Source organism: Aptenodytes patagonicus, chromosome 2 (genome assembly GCF_965638725.1).
Source record: "Aptenodytes patagonicus chromosome 2, bAptPat1.pri.cur, whole genome shotgun sequence".
NCBI lineage: Eukaryota > Metazoa > Chordata > Aves > Sphenisciformes > Spheniscidae > Aptenodytes > Aptenodytes patagonicus.
This window is the reverse complement of record NC_134950.1, coordinates 47,792,506-47,808,689: the sequence shown is the minus strand read 5'-3', so window position 1 is coordinate 47,808,689 and position 16,184 is coordinate 47,792,506. Positions and strand designations below refer to the sequence as shown.

General features: G+C 41.6%; 1 protein-coding gene across 17 annotated transcripts in view; it reads left to right on the top strand.

The window, feature by feature from the left end:
- The window catches only part of DTNA (dystrobrevin alpha), a 232,854-nt gene that overhangs the window by 175,079 nt on the left and 41,591 nt on the right, over positions 1-16,184 (top strand). For 11 of the 17 annotated variants that reach the window (XM_076329765.1, XM_076329753.1, XM_076329752.1 and 8 more), the window contains 4 exons: positions 1,640-1,806; positions 4,268-4,392; positions 9,724-9,804; positions 11,717-11,806. In XM_076329765.1, coding sequence (XP_076185880.1) covers positions 1,640-1,806; positions 4,268-4,392; positions 9,724-9,804; positions 11,717-11,806 — 463 coding nt within the window. The remainder of the gene's footprint in view (positions 1-1,639; positions 1,807-4,267; positions 4,393-9,723; positions 9,805-11,716; positions 11,807-16,184) is intronic. The other 6 variants (XM_076329764.1, XM_076329762.1, XM_076329766.1 and 3 more) reach the window with 1 other exon arrangement.

Sequence of the window (16,184 nt, the reverse complement as noted above, 5' to 3'; positions counted from 1 at the left end):
TTCCTCGTGTAGTTCTGGAGGAGTTCCCCAGCTCCAGTGCAGCCTTCTGCTGTCCAGAAGGACCAGCACTGCCAATATTAAATAGAAAAAAACCATGAGACAAGAAATGCCTTTTTACTGTCTTGTTTATCTGGGTGTACTTGTTCCTAAAGTGGCATTTCTTGCTCATGATCGTCAGGAGGCAATGATGCTGACAGTCATTATTCCAACATTTTAAATCTAGAAAAAGGAAGATTTAAAAATAGAGGAAGTTTATAGAAAAATTTTAAAATATTAATTTAGCAAGATAAATAGATTTTTGTAAACAATTTTCCAGCCCAATATTTTGCCTCAGAGGTTGTTGTGTAAGGGGCTTGTTGAATATTCCTGTGTTACTGCTCCCTTGAAGGTTTACCTCTAGCGTAACCGAAGCTTTGGGACACTGCAGGGAAAAAGCAGGGGGGCAGGAGGAAGAAAAGATCATATATACTCATCCTGTTAGGCAATAAAAATATTTATGCCATATTTCCAACAAGAAAATGGGGCTGGTGGAAGGCGAGGTGTGCAGCCATTTTTTGGTGATAAAAGGAGAAGGAGGAAGTTGTATGTGTTCTTGTGCTAAATAAATCCCTCTTCCACTGAAAGACACCAAGGTGGGTAAGGTGATGTTCCCAAGTCCTTCTTGGCTGCAGAGCCACCTATATACCTCACCTTCCTCAAGCTCTTGTCATCCATCCCTGTCCGTCACCAGCTTCGTACTCTTTCCCAGACTAGAGCACTAACCCTTCCTGCTGCGAAATTCTGGCAAGGAATTAAAACCCTGACACGCTCAGCACTGATCCAAATCCTCCCAGACTGAACCTTACGACAGAAGAGCAGAAGGTGTCTGGGAACAAGGAGATGTACAGTACCCCGTGGTAAATTGGGTACATGCTGTAGTGAGGAGAGAGGAACAGAAATAGCACTATTGCCAGGAAGGGGCTTCAGAATGTCGTGATTGGTGCCTTAGCGTGCTCAGTGACTTGAATCCTCATTACTACCTGCTTCTGAGTGGAACGGAGAGCAGGACCACACGGGTCCCTTCAGTGGCCAGCATTCCAAATCTGGGCATCTAAAGCTAAGTGTTCAACTCCATATATAGGTACCTACATGACACCAGTTGTACAGATGCGACAGCAGTAATTAAGAGACAACGACATGCCTAAGTACATTTTTATGCTTCCAGTAATCAGACAGCCGAGTTTGACTTTTCCTCTGAGGCGCATCGCTTTAGCTCCTCACAGCACAGCAGAACATTCAGCTTCCCCCAATAATGCAGCTGAAGGATGCAGGGGATTTTCCCACATATTAATTTCCTCTATCATGTATTCTGTTAGACACTGAACACATTTTTTGCTGCTGCGAGCAGGAGGTGCAGGCGTCAGATCAGAAGCGATGAAGGGTTTGGTGCCCAGTGTAGGAAGCGTTGCCCGTGGCTCAGCACAAGTTGCTGGGCGGCTACTAGAGTTTTCACGGGTCAAAGCTGCAGGCAGCATCCGACACTGCAGATAGCTAGAAACAAAGAAGGGATTCGCCCTTCAGTCTGGGGCTTTGTCCATAAACTTTTGCTGGGGGTTTCTCTGCTTTGGTTTACGGCTCGGCATTTCTCTCTCCTGCGCAGTCTTCCACCCCGTCGAGTGTTCCTACTGCCACAGCGAGAGCATGATGGGGTTTCGCTACCGCTGCCAGCAGTGTCACAATTACCAGCTCTGTCAGGACTGCTTCTGGAGGGGCCATGCCAGCGGTTCCCACAGCAACCAGCACCAAATGAAAGAGTATACGTCATGGGTAAGGGAAGGCTCGCACCTCGCTGCAGACTGCTTTGCCCTCCAGCTGGCGGAGGAGCCCCCGGCCGCAGCTCTGGGCAGCCATCCGGCACGGGGAGGCCGGGAACCGGGCTGCCGGTTCGGATTGGTGACCCCGTCAGGGAGGCTCCGGCCTTGGGAGCCGTCGGGAGAGCGCAGAGGTGGGAATGGTCTTTTCTGGGTGAGGATCTGGGGCACCCGTGATGGTGCATGCTGCGGGGAGGGCAGCGCAGGAGGGGCTGGCAGCAGGGCGCCAGGCGCACGGCATCTTCTCCCGTTCCCACAGGACTCACGGTAAAATCGTCATTGGCTTGCTCTGTTTGGCTACGTGTAAATGAAATGATGAATACTTAATGCTCGTTCATCAATATTTTCAGTCGAGTGGCTGCAGCATATGCGTAGCATTTGGGATGGTCCTGGCACTGTAGATTTGAGTGTGATCACAGGCTTAGATCCACAGTCGTGTTTACTGTAGAGAAAAACACACTTCAATCTTTTCATTGTTAAACAAAATAATTCAATGCTTTTTCTAAGCTGAAAGAGAAGTATCAACAGCTACATTAACCTTCTCTGAAGGACAACAGACCTGGGGGCTAAGCTCTCCACCGACTGGAGCAAAGCCCCAACAGAAGCCCTTGGTCACGGAGCATCCCAATCCTTCAGGGTTCAAATCCAGAGACCAGCAGAAAAATCCTAACTAATCTCAAATATTACAAAAGTATATCATTAGGAAAAAAAGAAAACTATGCATATAGCAATAACTCACATTTGTACAGCACTTTGTATTTTTTAACAAAGTTCTGAAGCTTCACACTTCTAAAATGTCTGTTTTTCTGTTGATGGAGCAGGCAAGGGTTAAATTTGACGTGGTTTGCTCTGTATGCCAGTCACACAGCCCTGCATCCCAGCCGATCTGGGTCTGTAATTGTTTTTGTGGGTCCTAATTGCTGCTTGTTGCATAGACACGAATGGCTTGAGTTTAGCCTCTGAACAGGAGAGTGCCCACCTCCATTCCTAACAGCAATTTATGCTATAAAACCATTTTTTGCTGTAGCCAGGGAGCTGTAATTAAAGGTAGGAAGTAATTGGAAAACTTAAGATTCCTGCTCAGCAGAAGACAAAGACGTGACTACATGCCTAGTGGTTTCAAATGTTTCCTTGCCAGAAACAAATGTTTTGCTTCACGTTTGAAATTGCCTTTCTGTAGCATTCATTAGCATTTGTTCAAACCTGGTTAGCATTCTCCATAATGCATCTGTATCAAGCTCCACGTGCAGATTAAAGGTGTTCATGGGTGCAGTGGAACTCAACTGTTCTCAATTCAGAGTGAAATCGTATTTATAATGAGAGAGAATAAGCCTGAACTTTACATATTTAGGTTGGATTTCTGTAATAGAAATATTTAGTTATTACCTTGATTACAGTCATAAGTCGATGCAGGATGTGTGTGCAGAAATACAGTACCGCTCCTGTTAAGTTCCAAAAAGATTTTTAAATTTCAGCGTGTAGAGCTGTGTTTTGGGGGGAGGAGTCAGTGTAAGGATCACTACCCCTGTTTTACCGGCAGAGGAGCTGAATCACAGAGAGGTGGGTTGGATTCCCTGAGAATCTCTCACACAGCCTAAAAGACACCTTAGATCTCTGAGCCCTTCCTTAGAAAAGTGTTCAACTGCAAAGAGTGTCCAAATAAAACTAGAAAGCAGAAAATACTGGTTGTTTTTTTTTTAAGTCTCGCTGATGGGATTTCAGGGTGAAAAGCATGCTTCTTGTGCAGAGCCTCCCCATCTTTTGGTGACAGTGACAGTACATCAGCCTCTTCTGGTGCGCTGCCGGCATGGTGGGGCAATTCCTGCCATGCACATGTCTCAAATTTCCCGTTCCCCGGTGTGGCAGGGGGTGCAGCGGCCACGGGAGGTGGAAGAGGAGCTTTATAACAGCAGCTCAACGGTACAGGGTGCTGGAGCTGAGGAGGGAAATACTAGCGAGGAGAAAGAATATAGCAGCCTTGTGCCTGGCCCACAACTAGGAAGGAAACGGTGTCCCGTACAGTGTATCTATATGGACAGGCATACATAGATTTGTTCTGCTTGCACTCCCAAGATGGTGAGGCATGAGCCAGCTCCAGTCCAGGTGATTCAATTACTGCCATTCAGTACATTCAATACTACCTGAGTGCAGCATTGCAAAGAAGCCATGGCAACTGATCTGTCCATATAGATATACCCCCCGAGCCTACTCTAAAGGTCCCTGAAGGTAAGAGTAATCTTTCCTCCGAACTCAGCAGTCTTTGCCTTACCAGACTCTCGGGGTAGGAGGGAGGCAAGGGGGATGTCAGTCGATAGGTATGTAAGCCGTAGAGCTTCCTGTTGTTTTGTGCTTCCTATAGCAGAAACAGTATGCACCTTACTTGTCCAGATTACCTCTACCTTCCTTGTTCCTCCCAGAAATCACCTGCTAAGAAGCTAACTAATGCACTTAGCAAGTCTTTAAGCTGTGCTTCCAGCCGTGAACCTTTGCACCCAATGTTCCCTGACCAGCCTGAAAAACCTCTAAACCTGGCTCATATTGTGTAAGTATCTGTGTGCTGTAGAGAAAGTAAGCTTTGTCGTAGGAGTTGCTTACACCGAGTGTAGATGCTGTAGCTTTGAACAAAACGTGAGGCTGCTGTGGCGTACCAAGCTCAATGCATCAAGTGCAAATTTGCTGATAGGGGTATTTAATATAAAAATGTTCTTCTGGTGTGACTTCACTTGGAAAGTCAGTGGGATACGTACATATAACCAAATCCTGGGACACGATGTTGGTATGTCCCCATTCTCCTCAAGAGATATCCATGCAATTTCATAGTTTCAGCACTTTGGGATGTATTCATGCCGAGAACATTAGTTTTGTCATCTAGAGACTCTCAACTTCAGTCTCTCACAGGTATGTCTTGACATGAGGGACCAGAGAAAAGTGAAGTCTGACCAATTTTGTTGAAATCAGTGTCAGAGTTCTCGCTGACTTTAATGGAGCTGTGGCTTCACCCAACCCTGAAGAGTCTGCATAAGAAGTCACTTACTCAATCGCCAAGTCACTTGAAGAGAGTCTATTATCTTTACATTCTGATATTTTGGGAAAGCAAAATTTTTTTTTTGGTATAGTAGTTTATGTCACTACTTTTTCTGTGCAGGAGTCAAGAAACACAAAGCAGAGAGAAAGTGTATTTGTGCAGGGTGGAGAAATTATCACTTTGGATTTTTTTTTTCTAAAGTTTGTCCACCGTCCATAGTGGCAGTTGCTCAGATTTTCTCATTTATCAGTTTGTTTTACCTTTCTTTCCTGGGTCCTTCAAAAAAAAAAAAAAGTTAAATTTTCCATAGAATTCAGGAGAAATCAAGACATGGTTTGGAAGAAAGTTACAAAGAAATTAACTTGGAAAAATTATTCCAGAAATGCTGTCTTTAAAGTATTTCTCTTACTCTGACATATTTCTTAAGAAAATAGCTTGCTTAACCGTCTTCCCAGGGGCCCTGACTGAAGCATTTCAGGCAGCAGCCATTAAAATTGTATTTGCATGCTGCATATCTGTGTTACTGGCTGCTGGAACTATTCTGGTCTGTAATTATTATACATACTTACTTTTGTCAGTACTGAATGTTTTGTACGTAGCATCTTTAAGGGCAAGTGCACATCGGCCATTGTGGGCCGTGCGACACCTGGGAAGTTCACCTAACCTACCTGACATTTTAAGGATAAATCATGCTGATGGTCCTCCTCGTGTGGTTATAGCAGAACTTTTTCGAGGCGTAAAAGAGTGCTCTGCTCTTCAGACACAAGGCACCTCTGACAGATACGTAGTGCCAAATCCCTGTTACACGACTGTCAGTTAAAACCCCTGCACCTCTTTATGGAGGTGTAATTGGAGGATGTTGTTCTTTGGAAGAAATCATCCGGAGCTGGATCTGCTGAGCTACCCCACTGCTGTGCGTGGTATAAAAGCCTGGCTCTGCTGGCAAGTTAGTGATAATTTCACAGGGCAGATTTTGGCCATCCTTTAGAGAAATGGAAAGAGACAGGGAGCATGAAACTGAAAGAGAAGCCTCTCTTCCCTGTTGGCTGGAGGCCCTCGAAGGCCTGGGGGTATCTCAGAAGATAACGAGAAGTAAAAACTGGGCTACTGTGAATGGATTAAATGCATTTAGGCAAGGCAAGGGGAAGGTACCATAATTGAGTAGGATCTGTTCCAAATCTTTGCTGTGAAATTAACACCTTCCCTTCTTCCTAACTATACAGACATAATTTAGAGTGATTGGATGTGAGAACAAACCACCATCTATTTTGCTTTATGATAGAGTTTCTCTTTCGTCATAGACTGAAGGCGATATATATTGGCTTGGCAATATATATTGGCTATAATGATACATGAGTGAAAAACCTGTAAGTTGTGGAGGTAGCATGATCTACAGCATAATTCATATAAATTAACTGAGGGGAGAGATATGCTACAGTACCTCACTGAGAATATCTTCTCGCTGATGTGATTTTTATTTTTAAACATAATGGGAGTTGAGAGAAACAGCTCTGGGCAGGAATCCAGGCAAAAAAGGGTTTATATGTGCATTAAATGGAAGAATTTTGGCAACAAAACAGTATCCTTTTCTTAGCTTCTAGCTTCAATGGGGACAAGTACTCTCTGCATTACTATACAGCCTTTCCTTTTCATCGTTATTCCACTTTTGAGTGGTACCAGACAGAAAGACTGCATGGGTTTTTTGTTTTACTGGTGCCACACAAAATTTTCAATTAGGCAAGAAACACATCTAAGGCTCATCTAGAGGAGTAGTTATCAAGGTGTCATTAACCTGATGGAGGAACTCCCCCCCACCAATGGAAGGGTCATTTTTCCTTTCTGTATGTAAGATTTGCAACAAAAAAGAAACACCAGACTGCAGAGATGACAAATAGTGTGGCCAGTGCATCATGAAGGTATTTTTCAAATGCATTCTGCACTGACCTGACTTCGTTTCCATCTGAGTGTGTGGGAGCATTATTTTTGACATCAGTGTGAAGAGGTTAGACCAGCATGGAGCACTCTGGAAAATTCCTCTTATTTAATTTGGTTTATTACTGTGGGTATGTGTTATGCCATAACATGCATTTATTACATAGCATATTTCAATAGTACTGTGTTTTCTGCCTCCTTGAGGAAAGTTGCCTCAGTATCATCAGCTCACTTCTATGAGAAAGCTTAATCACTCATTTCCAGAAATTTAGAAATAACCTCAGAAAGATACACATTTATAGTCAATAGCTGACTTTTCCTTTGCTTTACCATAAAGTCTGCTGTTCTTGTCTTATCACATCACACAACTGTATATGTATGTTTGAACATAAATTTGATATTCAAGCTGAACCTGAGGAATGTGACAGTGGGCATCAGCCTTTAAGAAACTTGCCTTGGGAAAGCTCAGATTAGTTTAATATAGTTTTCTTCATATAAGAACTGACAAACTAATGTTAATCACAAAACCTTAGCAAAGCCTTGGAGTTTATAGACATTTGTACGCAAGGGTAACTCGGCATATGTAAACAGATCAATGACCTTTTATGCGTAGAGGCGCTCATGCTTTTTGCAGAATCAGAGTCATAAGAATGGAATATGTCCAATGCACTACTTACTTAGACCACATACATATTAAACTGACAATGTAATTAATGATCTCTTTTCCATTTCATTTTGGCTGCAAAAGAGATACTTGGTGAGTATTTTTCTTCTTTAGTACACTTATTGGAGGAAGGAGCTTGGAAAAAATGCAATAATGTCATTATTACCAATCCTTAACTTTTTATCAGAGTCCAGAGCCAAATAAATAATTGTCTTTGAATACAGAGACAGTGAAAGGGAAGAGCTCTTTTGGGGTTTAGAAACTTTCTCTTCCACCCCTATTTTGAGATAAAGCTTAGAGAAGACATTAACCCGAAGTGTGTATGTGGTGATCTGCTGAAGTCCATGGGTGCCACATACCCACTTCCTACTCAGTCAGCAGAGGTGGACTGGGTGCAAGGCAAAGCAGAGCCCAAGCTCTGCCAAGGGAGCACTCCTCCTGCCTCCTTCTCTGGGACAGTGTTGAGAACCAGCCTTTCCTCCCTTCTCCTCTGCTGTTTAGGACTCCACAGCCCAGGGCTGGACCCATCTTCCAGAAACCCCGGCCTGTGCCCCATTAGTTTTTGAATGTGTTCACTGGCCAGTGATTGCATTGAGAAAAGCAAAAATGCAGTAGTCGCATGTAGTTGGTGTGAACTATTTCTCCTACATCAATTACCAGTTTACACTTCCCAGGCAACAAAATACCAGTTGCTTACCCATTAAATAAAATTAATTTCTAAGTATTCTGTCAAAGTTTATTTTCAAATCTCTGTATTTCAAGACTCATAACACAATGACTTTTCCAGTGGATTGGCTCTGGTGATGGCCTCATCCAAGCTCTTCCTAGCTCTGATGAAGGGGTCCATGAAAAATAATTTTAAACACTTCTCCATAAGTACATAGAGCACAAAGTGCTGCTGCTCAAATTCGTGACTGACCAGAACCGGAGTTTTTCATGTGAGTCTGCAGATGCAGGGTTAGGCTAAAACTATATTTTCGTATAAATAAATAACATGCCAAATCCTACATCCTTCTATTCCCAGTTTTAAACTTCTTAAAATCAGCATGGTATTGTCATGCTGAGAATTCCATTTGGATTTGTCAAAGACCACATTTATGCTTGTTTTCTAACAGTTACAAAATAAGAAAGAAAACATGTAGCAATAGTTCACTTCTGTGCAGAACTGGCTTTCTTCATTTCTTACAGATGGTTTGGATGACCGGTTGTCTTGCACAATTGGAGCCCAGTGAATATTTTGCAGATGGCTACTATATTTTGATTTGCACATCTGCAGAATTCAGAAAGCAAGACAGATCTTTCACAGAGCTTAAAGGGGATATTAACCAACTTGAAATCTAGGCAGTCTGAAGTCTGAATTACATATGGCTTCAGGTTCTGCTCATATCTGATGGAAAACCCTGTGATATTAATAACATATTTTTTAGTTTTTCCAGAATGTCTACATCTTTTGCCCAATGTTGCATAAGAAGTCCATTAAGAAGGGGAAGTTTCTGCTTAATGGATACAGAAGGAAGATTATGCATGAAATATTTTTTAAGAGTAGACAATAAAAGAAAGCAGAGGAAATACTCCTTCTCATTTCATTTTCAGCAAGAGCAGGAAATAAAGAACGTAATAATAAAACCATCATTATTAATGGGTCCTCTTAAACTAGAGACTTACTTCAAATTTTGATTTGGGTGTTTGATATACCAGTTGAAAAGCTTTGCAGTTAAACCAGTTTAGTTCTACATGTATTTTATGGGATACTGAGGGCTATGGGTACACTGTGGTCACTATGTGGATACGCTAGCATGGAGCTTAGCGCCAGGGATAACCTCATGAAAAGAGGTGTAATTTCTTGGCAGTTACCCCCCGCAGACTTCCATGCTGCCACAGCGAACCTGCTACCAGTGCTAAGCCTAACTGGTTGAAAGCAGTGACTGCACCCTGGACTACAGGCTCTGAAAAGGGAAAAAGGCATAGTGGTTATTTTGCCAAAGCAGGGAAAAAAATTAAGTTGCTTAAAACTCACCTCAGAACACACAAAAGCAGTATTTCCTTCCAGGCCTAAGTAACAGTGTGTTTTTATCAACTTCTGCTTAAAAACACAGCATCTTTAATTTGGAACTATTGCTGCTTAAAGCAGAAGATGCCAGTAGTAATGTTACTTTAAACAAGAAGGTCATTCAATTCTCTGTAAATACTGTTGCTGATGGAGGGGGGTTTTGTGCAAAATTAATGCAACTGGGTATTTTGCCGCCTTCTAGGCCCCCCCGACCGGTAACCAGCATGAACGACACACTCTTCTCCCACTCTGTTCCCTCAGGAAGTCCTTTTGCAAACAGAAGGTGAGTTCTTATCCTTGTTTATATTAAACCATTATATGATAGTGGTAGAGGTTTCAATTTTCAATTCCCTCCCAGAAAAAAAAAAACAAACCCAAAAAAACACCCACAAAATAAAATTAACAGACATGAGCAGAGAAATACCTTGGTGATTTTGGACTGATATCCAGATATCTATCTGGAGAGCTGGAGTTAGAGCACCCCAAGCTCCTCACAGCAGAGCACAGAACTTCGGTTCTCATTTGAACCATTATGTCCAGCTAAAATGTGCTCACATGTAACCTAGGCACCCTCCCATGGGGCTGAAAATGGGCTGTTGAGAAGCCATTTTGTAGCAGCACTGTGGGAATAGGAACTGGGACATGCCGTTGCCTACTGGGAATGTCTGCATTGTGCTGCAAGATATGATATGAACAAAGAGAAAATGTGTTCATACTTGCAAGATATAGCAAGACATCCTTACTCCTGTTAAACCATTCAGATTTTCATTAAAGGCTACAAGAGAGAAGGAGTAGTCTTGGACTATGGTGACCCTTCAGCAAACAAACCAGAGAAGAGTCGTCAGAAACATTAATCCTAAAGAGAAGGTGCTTGCAGCTGACTATGTACATTTTGGCTCAGTATTTTGGCTCATACAGCCAAAATATGTGTGTAGCATTTGCTAGCTGTCTCACCCAATCTGTGTAAGCCTACCAACACACATAGATGAGAAGGTGGCAGAAAAATAACTTCCCGCTGTATGGGGGAAGATGAGCGATATGTCTTCCCTGGGTGCATTTTATTGCTTGGTTCCTGCTGTATGTGTCAGTGCTTCAGCTTTCCCAAATAACCAAACACAATCTCTGGGTAAGCATGGCTACATACTTTAACACCAAAACCAAACCCACAGTGTACCACACTGCAATGTCAGAGTAAAGATGGTTTACTGCTACTTTGATTTATGAACTTTGTTACCAGGAGCTATAAACTGTAAATTCTCAGTGTTATCTTAGTGCAAGTAGCTGCTGGGTGTGACTGAGATGCTTTTTGAAAGCCAGTCCCAAAGCGGCCCCCAAGACCAGATCTGCTGCCTATACAGACAGTGAGACTGCAAATGCAAATTCCTTTCTATTGTTGGAATATATGGGATTTTATGTGCAAGGCAGGATAATCTATTTGTGGCCTCTCCAGGACACGTCATTAAGAGCAATGCTCTTTAAGAGTGTACCAGTTGCTTCTGTTTATCCCCAAGAAGTCCTTGTGCTCATTCAACAAAAGTATGCTTTGCCATTTAGGCCAGGGACCTGCAGTAATAATCACAGCACTATCTACTGTGCTGCTTGTTTTTCTTTACATATGAAAAATTCCTGATTAGTTTACTTTTGTGTTCTTTAGTAATTCAACTGACTGTCTTTAACTATCAGGATTAAACGTACGTGATTCCTGAGCCATTAGAATTCCCTTTCTCCTAGAGGAAGAACTCCTTCGTGGAGAATCCCCTGAAGGCAGGAGACAATAACTGCCCCCCCAACCATAGGTACTCAGACTTCCTTATAAGTGGATAGTATGACATCCTTATACAGCAAAAAGTTTCCATGATGCAGCAGTCAGTTCTGGCTTTTGTAGAGTTAACAGTACCTTGATATGTCAAGCAATTACACTGCTTGTATATTAAAAGTTTTGTAACTTTTGTTTCATTGACCTAGCAGGATTTCAAGTGTTTGAGAGCTTATTCTCATTACTTTTATTTTCATTTCTTATAAATTTAATTTGCATCTTTTTATTCGGAAGAAAAAGCACCCTACAAACTGTCAAGTCAGTATCCTTTCTAAATGGTTGCAAATTGCATTTATTGTAATGAACCCACTCTGAACACGCTGCTCTCTGTGTACAGTTTTTGGGGTATTAACAAGGTTTCGTTGTTTGAATCATTCAGGTTACTTGGGGGTATAAATGCAGCCATTCCTGTGGCTGATGAGCATTCTCTTATAAAGCTGTATGTAAATCAGCTTCACAACAATTCACGGTCAGTATGAGAGCACTAACCCACTAATCGCCGTAGTTCTGTAGCTCATGCACTAAATCATTAGCAATTCTGCTAAACTACTAAAGATATTCTTTAAGGAAGACTCTGGTGGGCTAGAGGGTTTCTGTGGCTCTAATTAGTCTTTTGAATAGACTTCCTGCTGGCTGTGGGCTTTGCCAACTTCTCTTGCTTCTGCACGGCACAAATCTTTCATTTTACCCTTTCACGTAGGATTAATATTAATGTACCTAGTGGAAGTTGGAAACATTGTTTTTGAAAACCGAAAAAAACTACACCTTTATGGTTTCATCGTCAGTGTATGACTTGCCTGTTGCGTTCTTGACCGAGGAACAAAAGAGGCTTGCACGAGAGCCTGGAAACGACTCCAAGTCTCACAGCCAGCCTCCTCTTCCCCTTCCACGGCTCTCGCTGCTGGTGGTTAGTGTTCTGCTGTAAGCGCCGCTTGCCAATAACCTTCCCACTTTGCTTTGCTTTTCAAAATGGCCACAGAAAAGGCGGATCTAAATCCTACTGAAGCTAATGAAGACTTCCCATTTACGTGGTGAGCGTTGGATTTGGACCGATGCCTCCGGTTGCTGCACCCTTTTTCCAGCATTCCCTCTCATCTTAGAGGAAGAGCCTATTTCATTCTGCATAAAAGAAATATGCAGTTGGATAAGAACAGTTTCCCCATTTTTTTTCACTGTGGAGTGTAACGACCTTTCTTTTTTTCTTTTTTGATTAATCCATTACTATAATTCAGTAAGAAAGTACTGAGACCAAGGTACTTTTCTGCTAAATGCCAAGTTCTTCAATCTGTATTAGACTAATAACAGTATCTTCATTCATTCTTTTAGGTTTTACTATTATTATTGCCCTGGGAAAATCAGGCCTCATTAGTGAAAGCTTATCCTCTCGTACAACAGAGAAACAGACTTTGACAGCTCTGTTTGCAATTGTGCTGATTTTATATTAAATGCTCTGTGATTCGTATTATAATAAAAATTATACAAACTCAGGGTAAAATCTTTAGCTGAACGTAATCAACTCTAAAAGCTCTGCTGGCTGTGTTTTCACTGCAGATAACTTATGGTTACTTCAATTTGTGTTGCAATCTAGTCCAGAGGTTTCAGACAGCTTTAAAGAAAGTTTTTATGTAATTAGAGTGTTTATTCAAAGGAGAATTGGCACAGACTGTCATTTGTAGCATTCCCATGGTATTTATTTCAGCTAGTTGTCTTCACATAAGAACATAACCATTCGCAACTGGTTTCTCCCTGTAGCAGCAAATGCTGAATTCAGCACGCTGACTCATTCTGCTGCTGGAAATGGATATGGTCTCATACGTTCAGCACAATATCATCTTCATTTCTGGGTCCATGGGTGAAAAAGGGAAATGAACTGGGAAGAAGAAGAATCTTATTAGAGTAAAGATCTTTCTTTGATAACTAGTAAATACAATGACAAATTGTGGGGAACAGCTGAAAGGAGATTGAACATCATATGTTATTTGCAGTTTAATTGCATCTGAAGCACCGATTTTGGGTGGGTATGCAATTATTCCAAAGCTCAAAGGAGGTCGGATTCAGGCTTTCCCTGAGATGCTTCTTAATTTCTTCAAGCCACATCAGGATCAAAGTCCACATAAAATTTCCCTGCTTGCTTTGCTTAGTTTGAGCCACCAAGTCCATAAGAGAGCTTTAATGAGGAGGTTGGCATAACAATTAGAAGCACCTTTCTTCTAAATATATACTGCATGGAAATTGATGTCAACAATATGCTCTGTACAGCTCAAGAACAGCTTTAAAGCACTTACATTAGAAAAGAAGAAACAAAAAATCTGTGATCTCCTCCCAAATACCAAATCACAGTCATTTGCTGCGACGGCAGCTAATATGTGATTAAAACCACAAGTCCTGTAATTTTTTTACTGTAGCTAATATTCAGTTTTTAATCTCACATTTGTTTTTGTGATCTCCGATTACCTAGAGGGCAGCAGAACAAGGGAATATTGCTGCGGAGTAGGTAATGCCCTTGCAAATCCAGTGAATTGGATGTTCTGTCAAAACAGATAAAGTGAGCATTATAGAAACTTCTGTCCAGTCAAGGGGAATAACTCTATACCCTGAATTAATGTTTTCTCCCTTATTTGGATTCTTTTGTTCCCCAGTTGCAGTCTGTCAGTGCTGCCTTAAAGTACATAGCTAACATAGTAATGGATACAATCTCCTTCTCTTTCTTAAAAAATGTCTTCTTTAAGCTATCGAATTACAGGGCTAAGGTGGGGTAAAATGAAACAGAACGTTTTTTCTTGCATTTTTCTCAGCCCTCCCCCCACAGGTAATACATTTAGTTCTTTTAAAGGAGTAATGAACTGGAATAAACGGAGTGATGCAGCACATTCTGCTGAACTTGAAATTACTTGGCAATTCTGCGGTAGATAGAAAGAATGCACTATGGTATCAAATGCCCATAGCCAAGGAGAAATTGAGTCTTATTTAACGTTGAGTCAGAGTAGCTGGTGCCTTTTTTGAACCCCACATAAAAGCTAGAAAGAATTGGATATTCCACCTCGGCATAGCAAGAGATTAGGCCAAATTTCTGGACAACAGCTAACTTTGGAGCAAAACATAGTGGTTGCTGCTGTTGTCCATGTTTCTATCTCTAAAGAGTGTGGTAGACTTGAACTGCCTGTTGCCTTAGTATGTTGTTTTCAGAACAAGATGAGAATCCTCCTTATTTCATCAGCAATATTCTACCTGCTAAAGAAAAGGTTTATATGTCTGATTGTTTAGTAGCCAGGTAGACACTAAAGAGGGTATAACTTTTACACCAATATTGTTAGGTCTACATCTTTGTAGACATCTGCTCAGAGTTGGAGGTTTCGTCTCTTAATTTAGATGGGGAAGCATTCTTTGGCATCTTACAAAATGTTCCATTCTAACAGGAATATATCTTTAAAATCTATGTTCCAGTTGGTAGGACCCAGAGAAACTCACTGTGGCCAAAACAATCTCTGAAGTATTAGCTGTATTTTGGGGAATATGTGGAGGATGTAGGAAGATGTGGAAGAACAAGAAGGACAAATGTCAGCTCTTCCAAATGAAGGAAGGTTGAAGGCGGAAACACGGACAAAGATCGAAGGGATTATACAAGAGACAGCCTAACCTTGGTATCCAAAGATACTGAAATTATGAAAGAATTAGTAAGCACCCAGAGGATAATAAACCAATGAGAAATAACCAGCAGGCATTTGTCAAGAACAAATTATGTCAAACCAAACTAATTTGTTTCATTGACAGGATAACTGGTCCAGTGGGTAAAAAAGAAGCAGCAGATATGATACAGGTTGACCTTAAAAGGACTTTTGGCATAGTCCCAGATGACACAGAAGTAGCCAAAGGAAACGTGGACTAGGGGAAATTAGTATAAGAGCAACATTGAAAATCAGTAATTACATTTTCAAAAGTTTGCTGTCATTCTAGGAGGAGGACATATCAGCTGGGATTCTTGAAGGCTATCCTAAGTCAGACGCTATGCACTATTTCTTGTAATGACCTAGTGGAAGCAATAGAGTGAGTGTATGCAATTTGTAGATGGTACAAAGGTTGAAATAGTTATGGGAAGGAGTGCTTGGAGAGCAGTTTCTAAATTAAAAAATGAGCTCAGTTGCAATGGTAGTAATTGATGTCCAAATGATCTGAAATCAGTTAGAGGAAACTCAGTAATTATAAGTGAAAAGTGCTGTAGCAAGGAAGCAAATAATCTAATAAAAGATGGAGCGTAATTGGATGGACAGAAGTATTTTAACAGAGGACCTAGCAGTTGCAGTGAACCACAAACTAATTGAAGTCAGCAATACGATTGTTAGATTGCATCTGACCCTGGGACATCATGTGGAAAGCCATTAAAACTCATTCCCTGGAGGAGGAGACATCTGCCCAGAGGTTTGCACCCAGTGTAGGGCAACAGCACGGGGACAAATAAGCTAACCAGCATGACAGTCCAGAGGAGACACTCAAACATCAGAAAAACTTAAGAAGAGGTTGGAAGATATGTTTGCTTAATCAACTAAGAAGGAAATGGACATTGATAGACACGTTATCAATTCCTCAATGAGTAACATTTGCTTGCTTGTCCCTCCACCCTGACTATGTTGCTTCTGGAGCATAGGAGAGTAGAACTTAGGGTTGGTAGAGGGGGCATCACGCTGCACTGTTAGAAAGCAAAGCACAAAATCTGCCCTGGGGTCTTTGGTCTCCCATTGTGGCAACATATTTATCTTTACTTTAAGAACCAAAAGCTGCATTTTTGGCTGAAATGGCACACCCTGTACCCCTTGAATGCATTTTCCTTCTGTAACTGGGAAGAAAACGTG